This window comes from Eschrichtius robustus, chromosome 3 (genome assembly GCF_028021215.1).
Source record: "Eschrichtius robustus isolate mEscRob2 chromosome 3, mEscRob2.pri, whole genome shotgun sequence".
Classification (NCBI taxonomy): domain Eukaryota; kingdom Metazoa; phylum Chordata; class Mammalia; order Artiodactyla; family Eschrichtiidae; genus Eschrichtius; species Eschrichtius robustus.
In genome coordinates, this window is record NC_090826.1 from 22,641,496 (window position 1) to 22,665,393 (window position 23,898).

A 23,898-nucleotide genomic window follows, 5' to 3' on the forward strand; every position below is an offset into this window, starting at 1 on the left:
CTCCCCGCACCCTAGGGCTATACACGGGAATGATGAAAGAATCCCATTGCAGCGTCAACAGAAATGTCTCGCAAACTGGGAAATGCGGGGTGAAGGGGTGGCTGGGGCGGGCCAGTCGGTAATTTGCCTGAAGTCACAGAGAGTTAGTGGGACTGAATCGTCCAGGTTCCCAAAGGGGATCTTTCACTTGTTAAAAAAAAGTGCTTATACTTGCAATTTTTTACAACGAGCGTAAAATTACTTCTGTAATTTTATATGTACGTGTGTGCTTAAATAAAATCAGAAAGAAACCCGAGAAAGCCCCCACCCGCGCCACCCACCGTCCAACGCCAGGCAGTGTCTGCCCCGCCCCATCCCGCAGGCTCCAGTCTGGAGACCCGCCCGCAAGAATCCGGCAAGACCCCAAGCGGCACGTGGGCGGGGCCCTGGGCGCCGAGTTGCGGAGCGTGCGCAGAAGGCGTCGGAGGCGCATGCTCCTTGGAGGTTCTGGCTCGGCGGCCCGGCGTCCCCGCCAGCCTCGGTGGCCAACAAAGTCCAGGCTGGGCCTCGGGCATGGCGGCCAGCCTGTGGATGGGCGACGTGAGTGAGGGCGGCCGCCCGGGTCTGCGGAGCAGGAATCTTAGTGTCACGAGGGAGAAAGGGACTGAGGAGGAGGGTCCTCGGATCCCAAAAGGGTGGAAGTGAATGGGCAGGGGAGTTCTCTTAGGTGACTCCGAAGCGGGTCCCGGCATCTAGGTGAAGGAGCTGATTCGGAGGGGGAGGGGTCCTGGGTTCACGCCAGGGAAAGAGGGAGGGTCTTTGGGCGGATAGAATGAGAGGAATCCCAAGGATTGAAGAGCGCCCTTGGTTGTAGGACTGGAGGGATGGGGTTCCTAAATCCAAAGGGGAGACTTCCTCAAAGGAGTAAATTTAAAGGGAAGGAAGGCAGGGGACTGGGAACGCAGGCTTCAGACCACTCCGCAGACGAAAGCCTCTTCACCCCACCCCACTCCCGCCCGCAGCGAGCAGCCAACCCCGGGCCGAGGGGGAGGGGCTCCAGATGCGGGAATGAGGAGCCTGGATGCTGGCCTGAGCCGCTCGGCTCTTGTGTTTACGCAGCTGGAACCCTACATGGATGAGAACTTCATCTCCAGAGCCTTTGCCACCATGGGGGAGACCGTGATGAGCGTCAAAATTATCCGAAACCGCCTCACTGGGTATGTTCTCTCCTTCCGTCTGAGCCTCAGGTCTCCTCAGTAGATCGTGCTGCAAGTGTCATTCAGGAGAAGGTAAACATCGCAGAGAGTCGGGGCTTCTCACGTCTAATAATGTTATTGTAATGGTATAAGCATTTGGGGGCTTGTTAAGAGGACGTATAGCGTATTGCTGACTCGAGCCAGACTGGTTTTGAAAGCTCTGTCTGCTGTGTGACCTTGATCAAGTTATTTAACCTCTTCCTCTTCTTCACCTTGCCTATAAAAATGGAGATAATAAAAGCACCTACCTCATAGAGTTCTGGTGAGGATTAAGTGCCATTAATTCACATTCAACGTTTAGAACAGTGTCTGGCATATGGTATATGCTTGGTAAATATAAACAGATTATGATCTGCTAGGTAATAAGCACTTTAAAATCACAAAAACCTCTGAGCTAAGTACTGTTATTAGAGAAGCTTAACAACTGTCTTAAAGTTACACAGCTTTTAAATGAGAAGCCAGGACTGTAATTCAGCTCTGTTCTTAAAGCTCATGAGTGCCCTTAACTCTTATGTGAATAAGACGCTACCTATGTGCTGCTGTTCTAGATTCCCTGGGTACATGGCTGAAACAAGCCAGACGTAGTCCCTCCTCGTGGAGTTTACTACATGCTAATGGGGGAATGAGGTAATAAATAAGTATACAAAACGAAATGCAGGAAATACTTTCAGATAGAAGTGCTCTATTGCCTCCAGTTTCTTCTTTCTCTCTTAGGAGCTTAGGTTTCCTTAGGGTTCTAGTTAGAAATAACAGGATTCCTTTATCAATTTGACAGTGTTTATTGAGCGTCTACTCTGTGCCAAGTACTAAAGCAGCTTGCTAAAATGTCAAATAGTTGAAAAATACAGGTGAGAGATACGAAGTGTGGCCAGGTCTTTGGCTGTTTGGTGAACAGGTACTTTGTGTATTCAGAACCCCGGTACCCAGGGACGGATTTTCTGACTGGTAGAGCATGCTGGCCTAAATGTTTTTCTTCTTGTTCCTGTAGACAGAAAACCCCGATAATCAGCTACTGGCATGAAAATACATTCTGTAATACTTTCTTCTTTTTAAAACAGTGATATAGGTTCTCACATTTTAATCTTTATTAAGAATTAGAATTATCCTTTCATACCATTGATTACTAAACTCTAGCTGATTTTTTTATGGTGGCATTTACAGACACATTACATGTGCATTCTGTCTCATATGACAAAGACTTTGAAGTGGCGTATAAGAATGCTGTAAAATAAATAAACGTAAATTAAAAACCAGGAACTGAGAAAATACGGGAAAAAGATAAGACCCAAGAAAAAATAATATGCAGCAGAGCATAGTGCTTAAGAATATAGTGATTGGGGACTTCCCTGGTGGCGCAGTGGATAGGAATCCGCCTGCCAATGCAGGGGACATGGGTTGGATCCCTGGTCTGGGAAGATCCCACATGCCGCAGAGCAACTAAGCCTGTGTGCCACAACTACTGAGCCCACATGCCTAGAGCCCGTGTTCCGCAACAAGACAAGCCCCCTCTCGACGCAACTAGAGAAAGCCAGTGTGCAACAACAAAGACCCAACACAGCCAAGAATAAATAAAATAAAAGCTTAAAAAAAAAAGAAAAAAAAAGAAAGGATATAGTGATTGGTTGCACAACAATGTGAATGTACTTAATACCACAGAACTGTATACTTAAAAATGGTTAAAATGGTACATTTTATGTTTTGTATACCCAACGACAATTTTTAAAATTCAGCAAAGAAAAAAAAAGAATGCAGTCACATGTGGAGCAGCCACATCTCTCATCACTGGTGGGACTATAAAATGGTATGAAACCCTGGGGACAAGTGTCTGGCAGTTTTCTTTTTTCTTTTTCTTTTTCTTTTGTTTTTTTCGGCCATGCTGCACGGCTTGCAGGATCTTAGTTCCCCAACTGGGGATTGAACCCAGGCCCTGACAGTGAAAACATCGAGTCCTAACCACTGGACCACCAGGGAATTCCCTGGCAGTTTCTTAAATACACCTACCACCATATGGCACAACAAGTCTAGTCCTAGGTATTTTATATATATATATATATATTTAAAATATCTATTTATTTATTTGTCTGCGCTGGGTCTTAGTTGCCGTGTGTGAGATCTTCATCGTGCCATGCGGGCTCTTTTTTTTTTTTCTTTCATTTCCCTGACCAGGGATTGAACCTGGGTCCCCTGCATTGGGAGTGGGGAATCTTAACCACTGGCCCACCGGGGAAGTCCCTAGTCCTAGGTATTTACCCAAGAGAAATGAAAACATGCGTCTACCAGAAAAAGGACTTGAAAAAGGATGTGCGTAGCACATTGGACAATGGCCCCAAACTGCAGTCCAGGTATCCATGAATAGGTAAGTAGGTAAATAAATACTGGTATATTCATACAATAAAATACCACTTAGCAATAAAAAGAGACAGACTGCTAATATAGTGACAACATGAATGAATCTTAAAAACATTATGCTAAATTAAAGAAGCCTTACTGCATTTACATAAAGTTCTAAAATACACAAAATTAATCTGGTGGAAATAACTCAGCATCTTGAAGAATTTGTGCATTTCACTGCATGTAAATTTAACCTTAAAAGGAAAAAACTAAACAATCATTGAACTCTAGTTAATAATAAGCATGTTAAAGTAATTGAGGGAAGTATACTAATATCTGCAACTTACTTTGAAATGTATCAGAAAATAAGGATGATAAATGGGTAGGGGCATGGATGGATGGATAGTTATGTGATAAAGTAAGTATAATAAAATGTTAATTGTAGGTGGTGGATATATATATAGGGTGTTTGCTATGCAATTCTTTCCATTTTTATATTTGGAATTCTTCAAAATAAAATGTTCTGAAAAGAATGTAGTCAGACTATCCTGAACTCAAATCCAGCCTTTGGCACATACCAGCTGTGTGGTTTAAGGCATATTGTATAATCCTAAATCTCAGTCTCCACATCTAAATAAGAGCAATGGTTTCATTCCCTCACAGAGTTATGTGAGGATTAGATGAGATGGTGCATGTGAGGTGGCTAGCACAGTGCTTGGACCATAGTGAGTGCTCAGTAATGCTCAACTCTTACTGGTGGTGGTCTTTACATCTGTGAGCCTTAAGATTCTAGCACACACAAGACAGAAGGCACAGAGTTGGCCCACCATTCTTCTAAGCGTCAACATTTATGGAGCTTATAGACTGTGTTCTGAGATCCTTGGGCTCAGGTACTGCCCTTTCCCATACCTTTTGGCTTGGTGTCCATAAGGTTATTTGAACTGAATATCATAGTTCCAGAAAAGTCTGGTTTATTTCACTGGTGATAGCTTTAAGGAGGCAGTTGAGGAAAATTAACTGTTTTCAGTATAAATCTCTTAGGAGGAAGGGATGTCAGAGGATCTAGCCACATCCTCCTACTTATGTCTCTTAGTGATGCTTTAAAAAATAGAACACCAGAAATCTCACAGACATCACCCAATTACGTAAGGTCCATGGATTTACTTTGTCCAAATAGATTTTAAGTTTCTAAAGAATAGGAACCATGTTCTTCAACTCTGTATCAGCCTGGCCGGTGGTAGGTGATCCAAAAAACCTTTTAAATTATGAAAAATTTAAAACAAATGTAGAAAGAAGAGTACAATGAACTCTCATACAGCCACCCCCTAATTTCTTTTTTTTTTTTTTTTGTAAATTTATTTATTTACTTTATTTTTGGCTGCCTTGGGTCTTCCTTGCTGCACGCTGGCTTTCTCTAGTTGCGGCGAGTGGGGGCTACTCTTCGTTGTGGTGTGCGGGCTTCTCATTGCGGTGGCTTCTCTTGTTGCGGAGCACGGGCTCTAGGCGCACAGGCTTCAGTAGCTGTGGCATGTGGGCTCCATAGTTGTGGTTCATGCGCTCTAGAGCGCAGGCTCAGTAGTTGTGGCGCATGGGCTTACTCGCTCCGTGGCACGTGGGATCTTCCCGGACCAGGGCTCGAACCCATGTCCCCTGCATTGGCAGGTAGATTCTTAACCACTGTGCAGGGAAGTCCCTCAACACATAATTTCAAATATGTTGCCATATTTTTCTTATCGACCTGTCTATAAAGATAGATTTAGATAGGTAGATATTTTTTTTTGCTGAACCATATGAAAGTAAATTACAAGCATTATGACATTTCACTGCTAAATTTCTTTTTTTTTTTTTAACCATCAAAACAAGTACTGGTCTTTATTGAGGTGTCAGGGTGCAGTAACACCATGAAGGAGCAGAGCCTGAGGCCTTGAAGAACACAGAGGCAGCATTTAAGGGTCTCAGACAAGCCTGGGTCTCCCGGCTAGGAGAAAGGCAGCCTGTGATCGGGTGCTCACAAGGACTTCAGGAAGTTCCTATATTTGTCCAGGAAAGAGGCAGACAGTATCCAGCTATTGCCGAAGTTCCTGCACAGCCTCGTGCTGCTCTTGCTGCTCCCCCACCATCTGCTGCCTGTAATAGTTGACGTAGAAATTCACTCAGTCATTCGCCACAGTCACCATGGCTTCTTCAGGGACAGCAGGATCAGAGAAGACCTGCTGATTTAGCAGAATGTTAAATTCCTTTATTCCTGTAACAATGAGATCCTTATTGGTTTGAAGAAGGGCCATCTGCCTACTATGTGTTGGGTACAGGGGATAGAAGAGGAGTAAAATAGAGGCCCTGGCCTCACAGCAAAGAAGCCACCCAAGGCCCAGAGAGTCACACAGCTAAAAATTCTGTGGCTGCACCGGGTCTCAACACGATTCCCTAGGGACGCCCTCTTCCCTTCTCCCCATAACTGTAAGTCGTGGGTCACAGCAAAGCAGGTACTCTCAGGGCTTGGCGGGCGAAAGGGCTCCCGTGGACCCAGACAAGATGCTACAAAGAACCAGGACTGGGACCAGCCCCGAGGGGTCGAGGGGGGTCGAGGCGGGGCCGGGAGGTCGGAAAGGAACCATCTGGTTCCTGGGCTGGCTGGAGGAGTACGCGGAGGCAGGAGCTGCTGCTAAATATTTGAATATACATTGCCAATAACTGGACATTCTGTTACATACCAACAATGCTCATATCACACTAACAAAATTATTGATTCCCTAATACCACATAATGGCCAGTCTACATTTAAATTTTTTTGATTGTCCCCGGAATACCTTTATAGCTTTTTTTTTTGTTTTTTAATGAATTAGAATCCAGTCACAGATCAGATCCTGTATTGCATTTAGTTCTTTTGTCTCTTTTTAATGTAGAAAAACCCACTTCTTTCTTTTCTCAGAACATTGACTTTTTAAAGACGTAAGATTGCCTTACATAAGGTTCTACATTTTGGATTCTGGTCCTGCATTCTGGATTTGTTTGTTTCCTTGTGGTGGTGTTTTACTTGTTCTGTTCCTAATATTTCCTATAAACTGGACATTAGATCTAAAGGTTTGATTGGATTGCATAGTAAACATTAATAGTATGGGCTCTGATTAGAAAAGGATTTTTTCCTCCCTTCAAGCCCAGACTCAGTCTCTCATCTGGGTATCACATCTTTAACCATTCCCTTTTTCTGTTTTCTCTCCAGGATCCCAGCTGGCTACTGCTTTGTAGAATTCGCAGATTTGGCCACAGCTGAGAAGTGTTTGCATAAAATCAACGGGAAACCCCTTCCAGGAGCCACACCTGTAAGGACACTGAGATAATGATGATGTTGCCATTTTTATTGTTATTGATAACTCATTTATTGAATCCCAACTGTATATTTTATTTAATCTTGTAACAACCCTAAACAGTAGGCATTGTTATCTTTGACAGACCAGGAAACTGAATCACAGGGAAATGGAATAACTTGCCCAAGGCAACACAGGTAGTAAGTGGCAAAGCCAGGATGCAAACTGAAGATTGGTTGCCTCTAAAATCCATTCCCTTTCCACTCTGCACCGCTGCCTCCATAACGGAAGACTTGAAACTCTAGACCTCTTGCTTGAGAAAGTAGAACAGGCTGGCAGCAGTGAGGACACGTTTCAAGAGAGTTACATTCTGCTCTTCCCACAGTTACTTAGCTTACAGCTGCACCATGCTGGCACACCTGGGCTCATAGAACCATGGAGCTGGCAGTGCCCTTAGCGGTCATCCGTGCAACCCCCTCCTTTTATACAGGAGAAAAAGCTGAGGCTTAGAGAGGGGGAGATATTTTGGCCAAGGTAATTTATTTCAGTTTTTTTCAAATATTGTTTGACTCTTGAAACACCTTTCTCTGTTTTAGTTTGTTTGTTTTTAAATTTCCAGGCAAAACGTTTTAAACTGAACTATGCTACTTATGGGAAACAGCCAGATAACAGGTAAGTACAGAGTAGCCACAAGGCAGCTTCAAGTCCCAGGAAATGTCTGGATAGAGACAAGATGTGTCACTGTGCCGGTCACTCCCACAGAGGAGGATGGGGAGCCGAGTTTGGCCCCGCTTTGCCTCCCTCCTAAGGTCGACCCCCTCCCATCCCTATTGGTGGACGCTTCCAGTTTGCTTCCTGTCAAGGCCCATGTCTTCTCTATATTTGGTCCCTCCTCTAGTCCCATGACTGCCCACAGTATTGACATTTTATTCAGTAAGAATCGACCTGTTGTAGCAACATAAATTGATTGAGCATTCCAAATTGCTGTCTGAAAGCTTTAAAACAATGTATCAAAAGCTTTAGATAGAGTTGTACCCTTTGAACCTGTAATTCTGCTTTTCAGAGTTTATTCATTGATGTGTGTAAAGGTTAGCCTTGAAAGTGTTCATTGATAGCATATGATATCACAGTGGAATCTAAAAAAAGGATACAAATGAACTTATTTACAAAACAGAAGTAGAGCCGTAGACTTAGAAAACTAACTTATGGTTCCCAGGGGATAAGGGGAGGGAGGGATAAATTGGGAGATTGGGATTGACATATACACACTACTATTTATAGATAGATAACTAATAAAAACCTACTGTATAGCATAGGGAACTCAATACTCTATAATGGCCTATATAGGGAAAGAATCTAAAAAAAGAGTGGATATATGTATATGTATAACTGATTCACTTCACTGTACACCAGAAACTAGCACAACATTGTAAATCAACTATACTCCATTAAAAATTTTAAAAGAAAGTATTCATTGAAATGTTACATATAATGGGCAAAATTGGGGGAAAACCCAAGTAATCTAATAATAGGGAAGGGGTTTAAATTACAATATGTTCATTATTTGGAATGCTGTGTATCTATTAATGTGTCATGTTATAGCAGAATATTCATATGTTAAGATGTTGGTGAGATGCTAAAAGTGAAAAAAATGCTAGAAACAAAACGAGTCATATCCAATTTTTGTAAATTCAAAAGAAGAAGCCAAAGAAAAAAGACAAAAGTATATATCTAAGTGTTCTTAGTGATTACCTTTGAGTGGTTGGGTTATTGGTAATTTTATTTTTCTTTTTCCTTTTGTGTATTCTGACTTTAACTTGAAATAAAATAATAATGAGTTTGCTTTTTTTTTTCGTAAAGAATTGTTCTAGAACAGGGGTTGGCAAACTGTGGCCTAATTTTGTTATCACCTGCAAGCTAAAGATGGTTTTTACTTTTTTTTTTTTTGGCTGTGCCGTGCGGCTTGTGGGATCCTAGTTCCCCAACCAGGGATTGAACCTGGGCCCTCGGCAGTGAGAGTGTGGAGTCCTAACCACTGGACTGCCAGGGGACTCCCTTTACAGATTTACTTATGTATGTATGCATGCATGCCATGCCATGCCATGCCACGTGGCATGCGGGATCTTAGTTCCCTGACCAGGGATCGAACCCATGCCCCTCTGTGGTGGAAGCGTGGAGTCTTAAGCACTGGATCACCAGGGAAGTCCCCGCTTTACATTTTTAAAGCGTTGTGAAACAGACAAAGAAAGAGCAATAGAGACCAGAGGTGTCCCCAAAGAGCCTAAAATATTTACTATATGGCCTTCATACAAAAAGTTTGCTGACCCCTGTCCTAAAAGTTGAGGGATTTCATGTTAGCACATCTTTAGGAGAGAAGGTTCAGTTCTCATTTTCCCTCTGCCTTTCACCATTTGAATTGAAAATACGCGGTGAATACAGAATCTCTAGTTTTATCTTTTGAGCACCTCTGACGTGTGCCCCCGTCTGCACTCATGTAATGCTTGAAGCCAGACAGGCGTTATACAGTGGGTGAGCGACTTGGGGCAGGCGACTCCTTCCGTAACTCTTCTGCCAGGACTGCCAAATGAAACAGATTAGGACCTGGTCAAGGATCCATCAGATGTGTTGTTTCCTAAGGCGGCCCAGAAAAGATACCTAGAATGGGCCAAAAGAGCTCATCAGAACAAAAGTTTTGGTCTTTGTCTCTGAATTTTGTTCTCTCTTCTCAGCCCCGAGTACTCCCTCTTTGTGGGGGACCTGACCCCAGATGTGGATGATGGCATGCTGTATGAATTCTTCGTCAAAGTCTACCCCTCCTGTCGGGGAGGCAAGGTGGTTTTGGACCAGACAGGAGTGTCTAAGTAAGGCCTTCGTTTTACTGATGCCTACCCTGTTGGTTGCAGCATTTATCTCATAGATGGAGGTGTGGTCACGAGGCCATGTTGCATTGTGGTTAAGAGCACAGGCTCTGGAGCTAAACTGCCTGGTGTGAATCCCAGCCTCAGTACTGCCCAGGGATTATGCAGCAGACAAGTTACTGAACCTCTGACCCTGTTTCCTCATCTGTGAAACGGGACTGATTAATAGTTTCTGCATCTCTCATGGGGTGGTTTAGGGATTGAATGATCTAATATAAATGAACCAATAGGAAATGCTTTATAGGTGTTTCTTCTTTTATTTATTATTGTTACTTTAAAAGTGGAAAGACCTCAGGAAAGGTTTATATGTATATATATTCTTTTTCATATTCTTTTCCATTACGGTTTATTACAGGATATTTATATAGTTTCCTGTGCTGTACAGTAGGACCTTGTTTATCTATTTTATATATAGTAGTTTGTATCTGCTAATCTCAAACTCCCAATTTTTCCCTCCCCCACCCCCTTTCACCTTTGGTAACCATAAGTTTGTTTTCTGTGTTTGTGAGTCTGTTTCTGTTTTGTAAATAAGCTCATCTGTATCATATTTTAGATTCCACATATAAGTGAGATCATACGATATTTGTCAGGAAAAGTTCTTTCTTGATCTGAGTAGTAGTTATGAGCTTGGGCTTTGAATTTGAATCCTGCTTCTACTATGACTTTGGGCAAGCTATTAAACCTCTCGGAACTTTGGTTCTGTCTTCAGTAGGATGTGGATACTCCCTTCATCAAGTTGTTGGACAGTTTAATGAGATAACCCTGGGAAAATGCTCAGCACAATGCCTGGGAAATAATAAATGGTCATTAAATGTTAGTTATCATTCATTTACCCCCCAAGTGGAATATGAGTTCAGGAGAGCAGGAACCTCGTCTGCTTGTGACTGCTGAGTCCCAGTGCCTCGTGTAATACCTAGCATACTCGGTAAATATTTGCTGAATGACCTTCTATGACTATTACTACTGCTGCTACTACCATAATGATAATAATAATACTTTCAAGTAGATTGGGAGGTAAGCTACTATTTGGGAAGAAGCCCTATCAGGACAGTATGGAAGAGACTGATGAACTGAAAGTGGGAATTCTGCAGATCTTGGGATCCTCCAGTGCTTGAATCTCGCGTGGCTCTGTGGCACCCCTCTGCTCATGGGGCTCTCAGCCCTGCGCATGTGGTTTGATGGATTCTCTCCCTTCTCAGCCCCTTTTCCATTCTTAGGCTTTACCTCCATCACATTTGTGATCTAAATAGTGTGTGTTTTTCTTCTGCAGGGGCTATGGTTTTGTGAAATTCACAGATGAGCTGGAACAGAAGCGAGCCCTGACAGAGTGCCAGGGAGCAGTTGGACTGGGGTCTAAACCAGTGCGTCTGAGTGTGGCAATCCCTAAAGCGTGAGTCCCGCGCTGGCGTGGGGGCCAGGGAAGGCTTCTGGACTGACCCCCACCCACACACACCTCGTCTGTTGTTGATAATCAGGGCGTCCACGTGCTGAATGGGAGGCTGCCAGGAGATTCAGTTCAGGCCACAATTAATGAGTGCCTGATATTTGCCAGGCTGGGTGCTAGAGATGAGCTAGCATAACCCTGCCCCTCCAGAAGCTCATAGCTGGGGAGAGAGCTATGACTGGGGGAGGCAGATGCATTCAGACGTCGCTGGTAGCGATGCTGGAAGAGCAGTTTGGGTCTGCAGACTTAATGTCCCTGCTCTTTGCCCAGTATTGCTGCTGTTAAAAATTTATCCATACAAGGGCTTCCCTGGTGACGCAGTGGTTGAGAATCTGCCTGCCAATGCAGGGGACATGGGTTCGAGCCCTGGTCTGGGAAGATCCCACATGCCGCGGAGCAACTAGGCCCATGAGCCACAACTACTGAGCCTGCGCGTCTGGAGCGTGTGCTCCGCAACAAGAGAGGCCGCGATAGTGAGAGGTCCGCGCACAGCGATGAAGAGTGGCCCCCGCTCGCCGGAACTAGAGAAAGCCCTAGCACAGAAACGAAGACCCAACACAGCCATAAATAAATAAATTAATTAATTAATTAAAAAAAAATTTATCCATACAGTTTATAAGAATTGAGCAGAAAGAAGAAAGTTACACTTTTTAGCCAATTTTAGCCTTTTTTATATCAGTGAAACCTACAGACCTCTTATGAGTGTCCCTTGCTATGGGAGTGGCTAAGAATTCATGATATAGGGAATTCCCACAAGCTGCGTGGTGCAGCCAAAAAAAAAAAAAAATTAATGATACAAACACAAGAGAATATGTACATCACTATTGTACCTGTCACTCTGTGCAGAAAACCCTTCTTTCCTTACAACTCCAAGCAGGTTTTTTACTCCGATGTAAGACAGTTTTTCTCTGCATAGAATCTTCCATCCTTTGGCTCAAGCAATGGTTCTCAACTAAGGGTCATTGGAACACCTGAAGACAAGTTTGGTTATCACAACTGGGGGAGAGGTGCTGCTGGCATCTAATGAGTACAGGCCAGGGATGCTACTAAACATCCTGCAGTGCACAGGACAGCCCCTGTGACAAAGAACAATCTGCCCCCGCCATCCAAATGTCAATTTTGCCAAGGCTGAGAAACTCCGTGTTAAAAGTAGAAAAGTGGCTGCACTCTTAGGGCAGAACTTCCAAATGGCCATGTTTTTTAAAGCAGCAAAAGATTTGGAGGCTCTTTGCGGTTTAACAATGTTTAATACATGGAAGATCAGCTTGAGTGAGTCCCCTCCTCCAAATATTATTTGTTTTGAGCCATATTTTTTAAAATATTTATTTATTTATTTATTGACTGCATCAGGTCTTAGTTGCGGCGCGTGGGATCTCTAGTTGTGGCATGCAGGCTCAGTAGTTGCGGCATGTGAGCTCTGTATTTGTGGCACACAGGCTCAGTAGTTGTGGTGCGCGGGCTTAGTTGCCCTGCGGCATGTGGGATCCTAGTGCCCCAACCAGGGATCGAACTGGCCTCCCCTGCATTGCAAGACCAGTTCTTAACCAGTGGACCACCGGGGAGGTCCCTGAGCTCTATTGTATATATAAAAACATTAAAGAAAATATTTAAAAGAAAGGAATGTTCTCATTACTCTAAAATGACTGCTTATAATTTCTGGGTTCCTTTCCAGGCTTCTCCATTAGCTTCTGTGATGTATAAATATAGATACAGATGTAGATATAAATACACACACACTACATATATTTGGGTCAATTTACATGTGGTAGATTCATTTCTTTATTCATTTTTTAAAAAATATTTTATTTATTTATTTATTCATTCATTTGGCTGCATCTAATCTTAGTTGCGGCGCATGGGCTCTTCATTGCGTCACACAGGCTTCACTCTAGTTGTGGCCCATGGGCTCCCGAGCTTGCAGGCTCAGTAGTTGCAGCACACAGGCTCTAGAGCGCGAGGGCTTAGTTGCCTTGTGGCATGTGGGATCTTAGTTCCCCAACCAGGGATCAAATCCTCGTCCCCTGCATTGGATGGTGGATTCTTAACCACTGGACCACCAGGGAAGTCTCTCTTTATTCATTTTTAAATTACAATAACAATGCTCACTCTTTTTCTTCCCCAGTTTACTCATTATACACACTTTGCCATTGAGTTGCACAGTCGTCGTCATTGTACTATTTTTAATAGCTGCAAGATATTGTTTTGATTGTATATTCTGTCTAGCAGTTCCTCTGATGTTTACTATTTTGGTTGTTTCTGCTGTGTCACCATTTATTCAGTCAGCTATAAGGAGTCCCTACAACTGCAGCCCCGCCCTAGACTTTGAAGTTGTAGCTATAAACAAGAGAAACAAAGTCCCTTCTGCAGGGAGGTTATGTTCTGTTACATCTGTTTCTTCACTGAACATTGTCAGTATTTGATGCCTGCCTGTGGGGAGGGGCCCTCAAGCACTGGGAATTGATGGTGATAAGAGTTCCCTTTGAGAGTTAGCCTGTAAGAGCTGAGTGTGGAGAAACAGAAGAGAAGTATGCAGACCCAGGCCAGAGAGACTGTACCTCCAGTGACCTGAACATGTCAGAAGGGAGGTGGACTCCTTGGACACATGGCCAGGGTGGGGGGTGGCACGGAGGCAAACGTTAGCAGTTTCCAGCCTGGCAGTGGGCAGGAGGAGGGAATCTGTGCCGTCGAACTTCATTGAGCCACCCCATCAGGAGGTGATGCTAAGGCAGTCACGTGGTCTAACTGAGCTGAGTCCTTCTCACCAAGCAGACATTAAACTCACAAGGAACTTGGGAAGAGCTCATCACACGTGGTTTTTTAAGTTTTTGAAAGCAGTGGATCCTTTGCAGGTTTGACATTCTGTCTTTGGTTAGCAGTGGCTGGGATAGCCGTGGAATCAGAGAAGAAAGCTTTCTGCTGACCCTGGGCCTCAGCCCTGATTGGTGAATGCAGGAAGTGGGGGATGGGCAAGGGGTCTTGAGTCTGTCAGGGCAGGAGCTGTATGTAGTGGTGTGGTGGTAGGAGTGTGAGCCTTGGAGTTAAATTTGGCTTCATTTCTCTGTGTAGTCTTGGGTAAATCACTTAACTTTTCAGAGGCTCAGTGTTCTCATCTGTAAAATGGGAATAATAAATAATACCTCTATCACAGAGCTTTGCAGGACTTAAAATAGGAGACTATGTATGAAAAATAATGGGCACAGGGACGTCCCTGGTGGTCCAATGGTAAAGAATCCCCCTTACAATGCAGGGGACACAGGTTCGATCGCTGGTCAGGGAACTAAGATCCCACATGCCACGGGGCAACTAAGCCCATGCGCCACAACTACTGAGCTCACGTGCAGCAACTAGAGCCCGCGTGCAACAAACTACAGAGTCCACGCGCTCTGCAACCCGTGCACCACAACTTCAGAGCCCACGTGCCCTGGAACCTGTGTGCCACAACTAGAGAAGAGAAAACCCACACACCACAACTAGAGAGAAGCCCACGCACCACAACAAAGAGCCCGCGTGCCGCAACGGAAGATCCTGCATGCCTCAACGAAGATCCCGTGTGCCGCAACTAAGACCCAACGCAGCCAAAAATAAATTAATAAATAAATCTTTTAAAAAAAATAATGGGCACGAATCTCAAGTACCTACTCCATAAATGGTAGCTTTGACTACAGTTCCAGGCTACTTAAACGCTTCTCTTGTGTTTTTGTGGAGAAAAGGTGATAAGATATTTTGTAATTTAAAATGCTTCTTGGATCATTATAAATCCAGATCCTCCAGGCCATGTTCACCTGAGCCTTTGTGGCTGGCAGAAAAACAGCCCTTCAAGATCTTGAGAAGGGGAAAAGTCAGTACTAACAAGGTTTGACAAGAGAGACAAACCTAACCATTGAAAACTGCCATTTTTTTTTGTTTGTTTTTGGCCGTGCTGCATAGCCCACGGGATTCCAGTTCCCCGACCAGGGATCGAACCCAGGCCCTTGGCAGTGAAAGTGTGCAGTCCCAACCACTCGACCACCAGGGAATTCCCGAAAGTTCCTATCTTTAAAGCTGGGCTCTGGGACCAGACTGCCTGGGTTTGAATCTATTATTCGCTGTGTGACTTTGGACAAATGATGTAACCTCTCTGTACCTCAGTTTTCTCATCTGTAAAATAGGAATAATGGTATATTTAACTGCATAGCACTATTGTGGGGATTAAATGAGTTAATCTGCGTAGAACACTCAGAACAGTCCCTGGTCACATAGTGTTATGGAAATGTTTGCTTATTTGTTTATTTCTTTCTTCATTTAAGGAGCCGTGTGAAGCCAGTGGAATATAGTCAAATGTACAGTTACAGCTACAACCAGTATTACCAGCAGTACCAGAACTACTATGCCCAGTGGGGCTATGACCAGAACACAGGCAGCTACAGCTACAGTTATCCCCAGTATGGCTATACCCAGAGCACCATGCAGGTAACCGTGATTTGGCCGGTCTGGCCCTCTTGGGTTACATCATCCTGTAGAGACCTGGGTGATTCTCCAGGATGGGATGGGTAAGGATGGGAGCTTGGGCTTCAGAAAAAAAACAGAAGGAAAGATGAAGCAGCTTAGTTCCTCTTATTAAAAATAAACCGTCCTAGTCATGGGCCAGGATTTCACCATGCTTCTCACCCACCTCTCTGGTCTCTTGGCAGACATATGAAGAAGTCGGAGATGATGCATTGGAAGGTAAGAAAGGAGTCCCTTCACTCAGTGGGTAAGATGTGAGTATTACCCGAGGGGGTAGTGCAGATCTCAAAGCACCCTGGGGAGCAACTGACGGGGGGCGGGGAGCCCTGACAGGATATAGGTCTGTAGCAAAGACACCATTGCCTTATATTTGTTTCACAGTTTGTAAAATTCATTTTTTTCATTTCATGTTTTAATTTTTTCCCATATATCTTTAAATTACATGTTTTTCTCACTTTCAAGTAATAGTTATTGAAAGTTTGAAAAATACAGTAAAGTGTTATGAAGAAACTGAAAATCACCCCCAATTTTGCTACATAGTAATAGCCATTATTACTTTTTTTAATTAAAAGTTTATTATGATTTTTACTGAATTTAAAGAAGAAAAAAGAAAGGAAATCGAGAGGAATTGCTAATCTTCAGACAAATGTTTTTTTCAAATGAGATATTCGTACTTCTTAAAGGAGTCTCTAAGGTTTGAAAAATTATAAAAAACAAGATTTTTTTTCAACATGTTTCTGAACAGATGTTAGGTTTAAGGTTTAAAGAAGTAAAATAACAGTTGTCATAAAATCAGACATTGATTTCTAAGTAAATAAAACTTTATGTAAGATAGATTTTAAACTTTGAGTCTTTTTCTAAGTCTGTTTTAAGAATTATTCTTTAAGAGAAGGTCAGGGGCTTCCCTGGTGGTGCAATGGTTAAGAATCCACCTGCCAGTGCAGGGGACACAGGTTCGAGCCCTAGTCCAGGAAGATCCCACATGCCACGGAGTAACTAAGCCCGTGCACCACAACTACTGAGCCTGCGCTCTAGAGCCCGTGAGCCACAACTACTCAAGTCTGCGCGTTACAACTACAGAAGCCTGTGTGCCTAGAGCCCGTGCTCCGCAGCAAGAGAAGCCACTGCAGTGAGAAGCCTGCGCACTGCAAAGAGTAGCCCCCGTTCGCCACAACTAGAGAAGGCCTGCGCACAGCAACAAAGACCCAACACAGCCAAAAATAATAAATAAATGAAATAGATAAATTTATAAAAAAAAAAAAGAGAGAAGGTCATAGGGAAAGTGATCTGTAAGCAAAATATCCTTTAAAGGAAACATCTGCAGGCAAAAAACAAACTTGTCTACTTCGTAGCATTTTTTTTTTTCAAATTTAATTTTTATTTTCAAATTGGGAGGTAAGCTTATTTAAATATTAATGGGAAAATTGCTAAGAGGAACAAGAGCGCAATTATATATTTAGAGGGATTCATACAAATGATTAAACTGTTGACCAGCAGAAGAAACATCTATTGGATAAAGCAAATCTGTTAGTGGGAGGGGCAGCTATTATCATATTAATATCTATTGGGAGAAATGCCATATAATTCATTAAAATGTTTTTAAAAACTATACCTATAGGAATATTGTATATACTTCATAGCATTTTAAAGCACTTTCACTTATGTGTTGTCCTCTAATTCTGGCAGCAGTGACCCTAGGGGTGGACTGGGCAGGACATTGAGCTCCAGTTGACGGATGGGGAGCTGGCGATCCTTGCTGTCTTCTCAGGGTCACACAGTGAGTTAGAAGCAAGGTTGAACCTGGGGTCCCTGTCTTTCTATCCTCAGTCTCTCACCGTTTCCTGCGGGAAGCACTGCATTGCCTCCTTTTTAAAGAAATTATCCTGATTGTAATATTTGTGTATAACTCCTTAGAATTTTTCTATTTCTTTCTCATCCATTAATAGTATAATAATAGCCAACATATTTTGTGCCAGGCATTGCTGCCTGTCAACTCTTTGATGAGTAGGTACTGTTATAAACCCCATTCTACAGAAAAGAAAACTGAAGCTTAGATAGTTAATAATAGCTAACAGGTTGTACTATATGCAGGGCATTGTTCTAAGCACTTTACATGTATTAACTCATTTGACCTTCACTAGGGCTTTGAGGTAAGTACCACAGTTATCTTGATTTTATAGAAGAGAAAACAGGTAGAGAAGTTAAATTACTTGTTCAAGGTCAGCATAGTTGCAACATGGTAGCAAGAGGTGTTACTGTCTTGGAACCCCTGCAGTCTTGCCCCAGACTTCATGCTCTTTACCACAGAGTTATAATGCCTCCCTTTTTTTTTTCTTGGCCACCTCGCATGGCTTGTGGGATCTTACTTCCCCCACCAGGTGTTGAACCCGTACCTTTGGCAGTGAAAGCGTGGAGTCCTAACCACTGGACCACTAGGGAATTCCCTAACACCTCCCATTTCAACCTAATAGCCACACAGTGATGGGGCACCGCAGGGATTGTCATCCTTCATCTATCCCTTGGCTCAACAGGCCATCCTCCAGGCCCAGTCTTCAGAGTGAGGAAGGGTGCTTTATTGTACATGTGTCCATAGAGTTCAGCACACCCAAATGCCTGCCCTTGGGGATTCTCTGGTGGTCCAGTGGTTAGGACTCGGGGCTTTCACTGCCATGGCCTGGGTTCTGTCCCTGGTCAGGGAACTAAGACCCAGCAAGCCATGTGGCACGGCCAAAAAAACCCCAAACAAACAGACAAATGAAAAACAACAAGAAAACAAATGCCTGCCCTTGATGGAGCCCTTTGCTAGTCTGTTCCCATATGCTGATACCTCCACTGAGTGGAGTGACTAGAGTTTCCATATGGAGCTGCTGTACGTGCTCAAAGCTTCAACTCATAATTTAGATTAAAATTACAAGAGAAATATCCCTCTGGTGGAACGGGCACAGTACTTATGTGAAAAGATTCACCACTGACTGGTTGATTCAGCACTCACTGGTTGATTCTTAAGAGTAGCTGAGAAAACTGGAAACAATTTACAAAAGAAGGGACTTCCCTGGTGGCACAGTGGTTAAGAATCCGCCTGCCAATGCAGGGGACACGGGTTCAAGCCCTGGTCCGGGAAGATCCCACATGCCACGGAGCAGCTAAGCCTGTGCGCCACAACTACTGAAGCCCGCATGCCTGGAACATGTGCTCTGCAACAAGAGAAGCCACCGCAATGAGAAGCCCGCGCACCGCAACGAAGAGTAGTCCGCGCTCGCCTCAACTAGAGAAAGTCTGCTCGCAGCAATGAAGACCCAATGCAGCCAAAAATAAATAAATATATAAAAAAGAGGAAAAAATATACAAAAGAAGCACAAATGGCCTATAAACCACAAGAAAAAAGAATCTAAACATACATTATTTGTGTCAGTCAAGGTTCTCCAGAGAAACAGAGCCAATAGGATATACGTATTTATAATCTGTAAGGTGGGCCAGCAAGCTGGAAACTCAGACAGAATTTCTGTATTACTGCCTAGAGGTAGAATTCCTTCTTTGGGAAACCTTGAGTTTAAGGCCTTAAGGCCTTTAATTGATTGGCTAAGGCCCACCCATGTTATTGAGAGTAATCTTTACTCAAAGTCAGTTGATTTGTTGATGTTAATCACATCTACAAAATATCTTCATCTAGACTGGGCACCAGTAACCTAAGCAAGTTGACACATAAAATGTAACCATCACACTGCTAATACTAGTAATCAAATACAAATTAAAATATACTATGTTTCTGTAAAGAATTCTTACAATGTTCATATCCATTGAATCAATTTTACCTGAAAGATTTTATCCCAAAATGATATCAGTACAGATAAATATCTAATAATAGGGGATTTGTTAAACAAATACAGTAAGGTTTTTGTTTGTTTTAATAAATTTATTTATTTTTGGCTGCATTGGGTCTTAGTTGCTGCGCGTGGGCTTTCTCTAGTTGCAGAGAGAGGGGACTACTCTTGGTTGCGGTGTGCGGGCTTCTCATTGCAGTGGCTTCTTGTTGCAGAGCACGGGCTCTAGGTGCGCGGGCTTCAGTAGTTGTGGCACACAGGCTTAGTTGCTCCGCGGCATGTGGGATCTTCCTGGACCAGGGCTCGAAGCCGTGTCCCCTGCGTTGGCAGGCGGATTCTTAACCACTGCACCAACAGGGAAGTCCGGTAAGGTTTTTCTTAAGATTTTTTGTTTGTTTTATTAAATTATGTCTTTCTCTAAGAATATTGACATAGGAAAATGTTCTCAATGGAAAAAGCCCTGAAATAGGATATACAGGAAGATCCCAGTTAGGGTTTTTTGTTTTTTATTTTGGGGGATATAATTCACATAACATAAAATTCACCCTTTTAAAGTGTACAATTCAGTAGTTTTTAGAATAGTCAAAAAGTCTTGCAGCCATTACCACTAATTCCAGAAGAAACCCTGTGAAACCACTAGCAGTCACTCTCCAGTATCCTGTCCCTGGCAACCACTCATCTACTTTGGATTTACCAGTCATGGACATTTTAAATAAATGGAATCATGTATGATGTGTGGTCCTTTGTGAATGGCTTCTTTCACTTAACTTCTTTCACTTAGTGTTTTCAAGATTCATCTATGTTGTAGCATGTCATTCATTTCTTTTTATGGTTGAATAATATTCCATTGTATGGATATCCATTTTGTTGATGGACATTTGGATTGTTTCTACTTTTGGTATTATGAATAATGCTGCTATGAACATGCGTGTATAAGTTTTTGTGTGGATATAGAAAAGTCTTCAGTACTCTTGGGTATATACCTAGGAGTGCATTGCTGGATCATGTAGTAAACTCTTTTTAACCATTTGAGAAATGGCCAAACTTTTCCAAAAGGGCTTGGAGCCTTTCCATTCCCAGTAGCATATGAGGATTCCGGTTTCTCCACATCCTCACCAACAGTCATTATTTTTCATTTTAGCTATCTTAGTGGCTTTGAAGTGGTATCTCATTGTGGTTAGATTTGCACTTCTCTGATGGCTAATGATGTTGAGCATACTTTTGTGTGTTTATCGGCCATGTGTATATCTTTTTTTGAGAAATGTCTATTCAAGTCTTTTGCCCATTTTTAAATTGGGTTGTCTTTTTGTTGAGTTGTAAAAATTCTTTCTATTTTATTCTAGTAGCCTTTATCTTTGAAGATTGTTTAGGCTATTTTGGGTGCCTTGCATTTCCATACAAATTTTATGATCAGCTTGTCAATTTCTGCAAAAAAAAAAAAAAGGCAGTTTCGATTTTGATAGGGATTGCACTGAATCTATAGATCACTTTGGAGAGTATTGCCATCTTAACAATACAGATCTTCCTCGACTTAAGTTAACATTAAGTCAAAAATGCATTTAATACACCTAACCTACCGAACGTCATAGTTTAGCCTAGCTTAAACAGGCTCAGAACACTTAACATTAACCTACAGTTGGGCAAAATCATCTAACACAAACCCTATTTTATGATAAACTGTTGATTTTCTCAATTTATTGAATACTGTAATCCTAGTGAAAAACAGAACAGTTTCAGTGTATTACTTGTTTACCCTCATGATCATGTGACTGCTGCTGCCCAGCGTCACAAGAATATTGTACTACATATCGCTAGCCCGGGAAAAGATCAAAATTCAGTTTCTACTGAATGTGTGTCACTTTTTTACCATCGTAAAGTTGAAAAATCGTGAGTTAAACCATCATTAAGTCGAGGGCCATCTGTATTTGTCTTCCAGTCGAAGTACGTGGGATTTCTTTATTAAGGTCTTTAATTTCTCCAGTTAATTTTAAAATGTTTTAATGAATGGGTGTGTACATTTTATTTTTAAAATTCATTTATTTATGGCCACACCCTAGGCATGCGGAACTTCCCCAACCAGGGATCGAACTCATGCCCCCTGCTTTGGAAGCACGGAGTCTTAACCACCAGGGAAGGCCTGGGTGTGTGCTTTTTAAACCAACAATACTAAAAGGAAAATATAAAGTGTTATCAGTCATAGTAACTGAGGATTCTTTTAAACTTTTTGAATTGTGAAATATAAGTACATGGAAAGGTAGATAAAACATGTATAGTTTGATACGTAATGATGAAATGCCCATGAAACCTTCATTCAGGTCAAGTGGAAACATTGCCAACATTCCCCCAGTCACAACCCCCAACCCCGCTAAGGAAAACTACTTACTGTATTGGCTTTTGTAGGGACAAAACTTCTTCTCTTTATAGTTTTATCACATACGTATGCATTCCTAAACAGCAGGGTTTGGTTTTGCCTGTTTTTGAACTTCAATGCTGTTGTACTGTATGTACTGTCTTGCTTCTTTCATTCAATACTCAGCATTTTATTTGTGAGACTCATCCAAGTTGGATGCAGCTGAGGTTCATTTTCAATGCTAGGTAATATTCCCTCCTAAGAATAGTTTACTTGTTAGGGGTTTTAAAAAAAGAGAAAACTATTATGTATTTTGGCATGATTTCTGGTGAACAAATACCACTATTGCAATCAAGAAAGACAAGTTTAAAAATACAGGACTTGGTGTTTCAGCTCCTGTATTTGACCATAGCTCTTTCATTAGACATTCATTGTTCTTGATTATTTTGTTGATCAGATTTTCCAAACCCAAATTGAAAAACAGGACCACACCAGAAAATCCGGGGCATGTGACAGCTAGAGATATGTGTAGTGTTTAATAAATGTGGAGTAACAGCCACCATTATTCGAGTTCTAATTACATGTGTTAACATTCTCCGAGTACAGTTGACCCTTGATCAGCTCACAGGGGCGCCTACCAACGTCACAGTCAAAAATCCACATGTAACCTAGTCAGCCTTCCCTATCCTCTGTTACTCCACGTCTTCAGATTCAACCAACTGTGGATTGTGTAGTACTGTAGCATTTACTCTTGAAAAAATCCACATACAAGTGGACCCACGTGGTTCACACTCATGCTGTTCAAGTATGAACTGTGCATTACCCTGTTTTCATCCTCACAGAAACCCTGCAATGCAGTGCTGTCAGCCCACGTGAGGAAGAAGGGTACTGAGTCTCTTGTGGCTGCTGAGTGCTTCTCCCCTCTGCGCCCCCTGAACCCATCCTTGCTTCTCTTCCAGACCCCATGCCACAGCTGGATGTGACTGAGGCCAACAAGGAGTTCATGGAGCAGAGCGAGGAGCTGTATGACGCGCTGATGGACTGTCACTGGCAGCCCCTGGACACGGTGTCTTCCGAGATCCCTGCCGTGATGTAGCCAGGACGAGGCACAAGCCACAGTGGACTCCGGGAGGGAGCTAAGAGACTCCTTTTTTAAAAAAAGATTACTTCAAGAACTTTTACCTTTTTTGAAATGTTTGGTAAGATTTTAGTCATCAACTGTTTCCCGAAATTATGACTATTTCCTGGGATACTGCTGCCTTCATTTGAGCCATTTGAGTTTGAAAATGAAGGGACCAGTTGTTAGAAGAGGGTTTAATGAGGTTCCCATTTTCTTTGAACAATAATCATTTATCCAGGTAGGGTTGTCTACACTCCTGGAGATAAGGATTAACCACCAAAGTTAACAGTTACTAAACCAACTTCTTAAGTGACAGGCACATTAATCCTTAAGGTTCTCTTGAGGTCAGAGTGCATGGATTGCCTGCTGGAATGGTGCCAAATGGTGGGCAATTATCTGCTTTCAGGTATTCCCTTCCCCCAACAAACCTGCTTCCAGTCTGGTGGCTAGGGAGAGTTCATTATTCAGACTGGGAGGAAGTGGCCCATTGAGAGGTGTTGGGGCCAGCTTAATCTAGACCAAAAGGCCTGGATTGTTTTTGGTACAAGCCTGTGCCATCTATGTGCCAAGCCCACCTGTTAGTAGGTATTAATCCATTTATATATAGGAACCGGTAATTCAGAAAGATAACCTGACCATGAGATCAACCGTCACCAAACCAGATCTTGATGCCAGCCTTACACATCTCTGTACTTATTTTCCAAATAAATTAGGAGATCCCATTTGACTTACCACAAGGACCCTCCTGAAAAGCCTTACCTATAGCTTTGTGCTAGGAAACTGGGGGGGTGTGTGGAGTATACTGCCTTCAAAGATCATTAAGTACCAGTCCTGCACTCAGCCTGAATTCTCACTCAGCAAGAGTAATATAATTGCAATTATAGAACTG

General features: G+C 42.7%; 1 protein-coding gene across 1 annotated transcript; it reads left to right on the forward strand.

Moving 5' to 3' along the window:
* Window positions 1-471: 471 nt before the first annotated feature.
* On the forward strand, window positions 472-23,139 carry TRNAU1AP (tRNA selenocysteine 1 associated protein 1). Its single transcript, XM_068539301.1, has 9 exons — window positions 472-579; window positions 1,099-1,196; window positions 6,787-6,886; window positions 7,491-7,543; window positions 9,601-9,732; window positions 11,060-11,179; window positions 15,520-15,682; window positions 15,904-15,937; window positions 22,849-23,139. Exons 1-9 carry the CDS (start codon window positions 553-555, stop codon window positions 22,983-22,985), a joined length of 864 nt encoding a protein of 287 aa, XP_068395402.1. The 5' UTR covers window positions 472-552; the 3' UTR covers window positions 22,986-23,139.
* The last annotated feature ends 759 nt before the right edge of the window (window positions 23,140-23,898 follow it).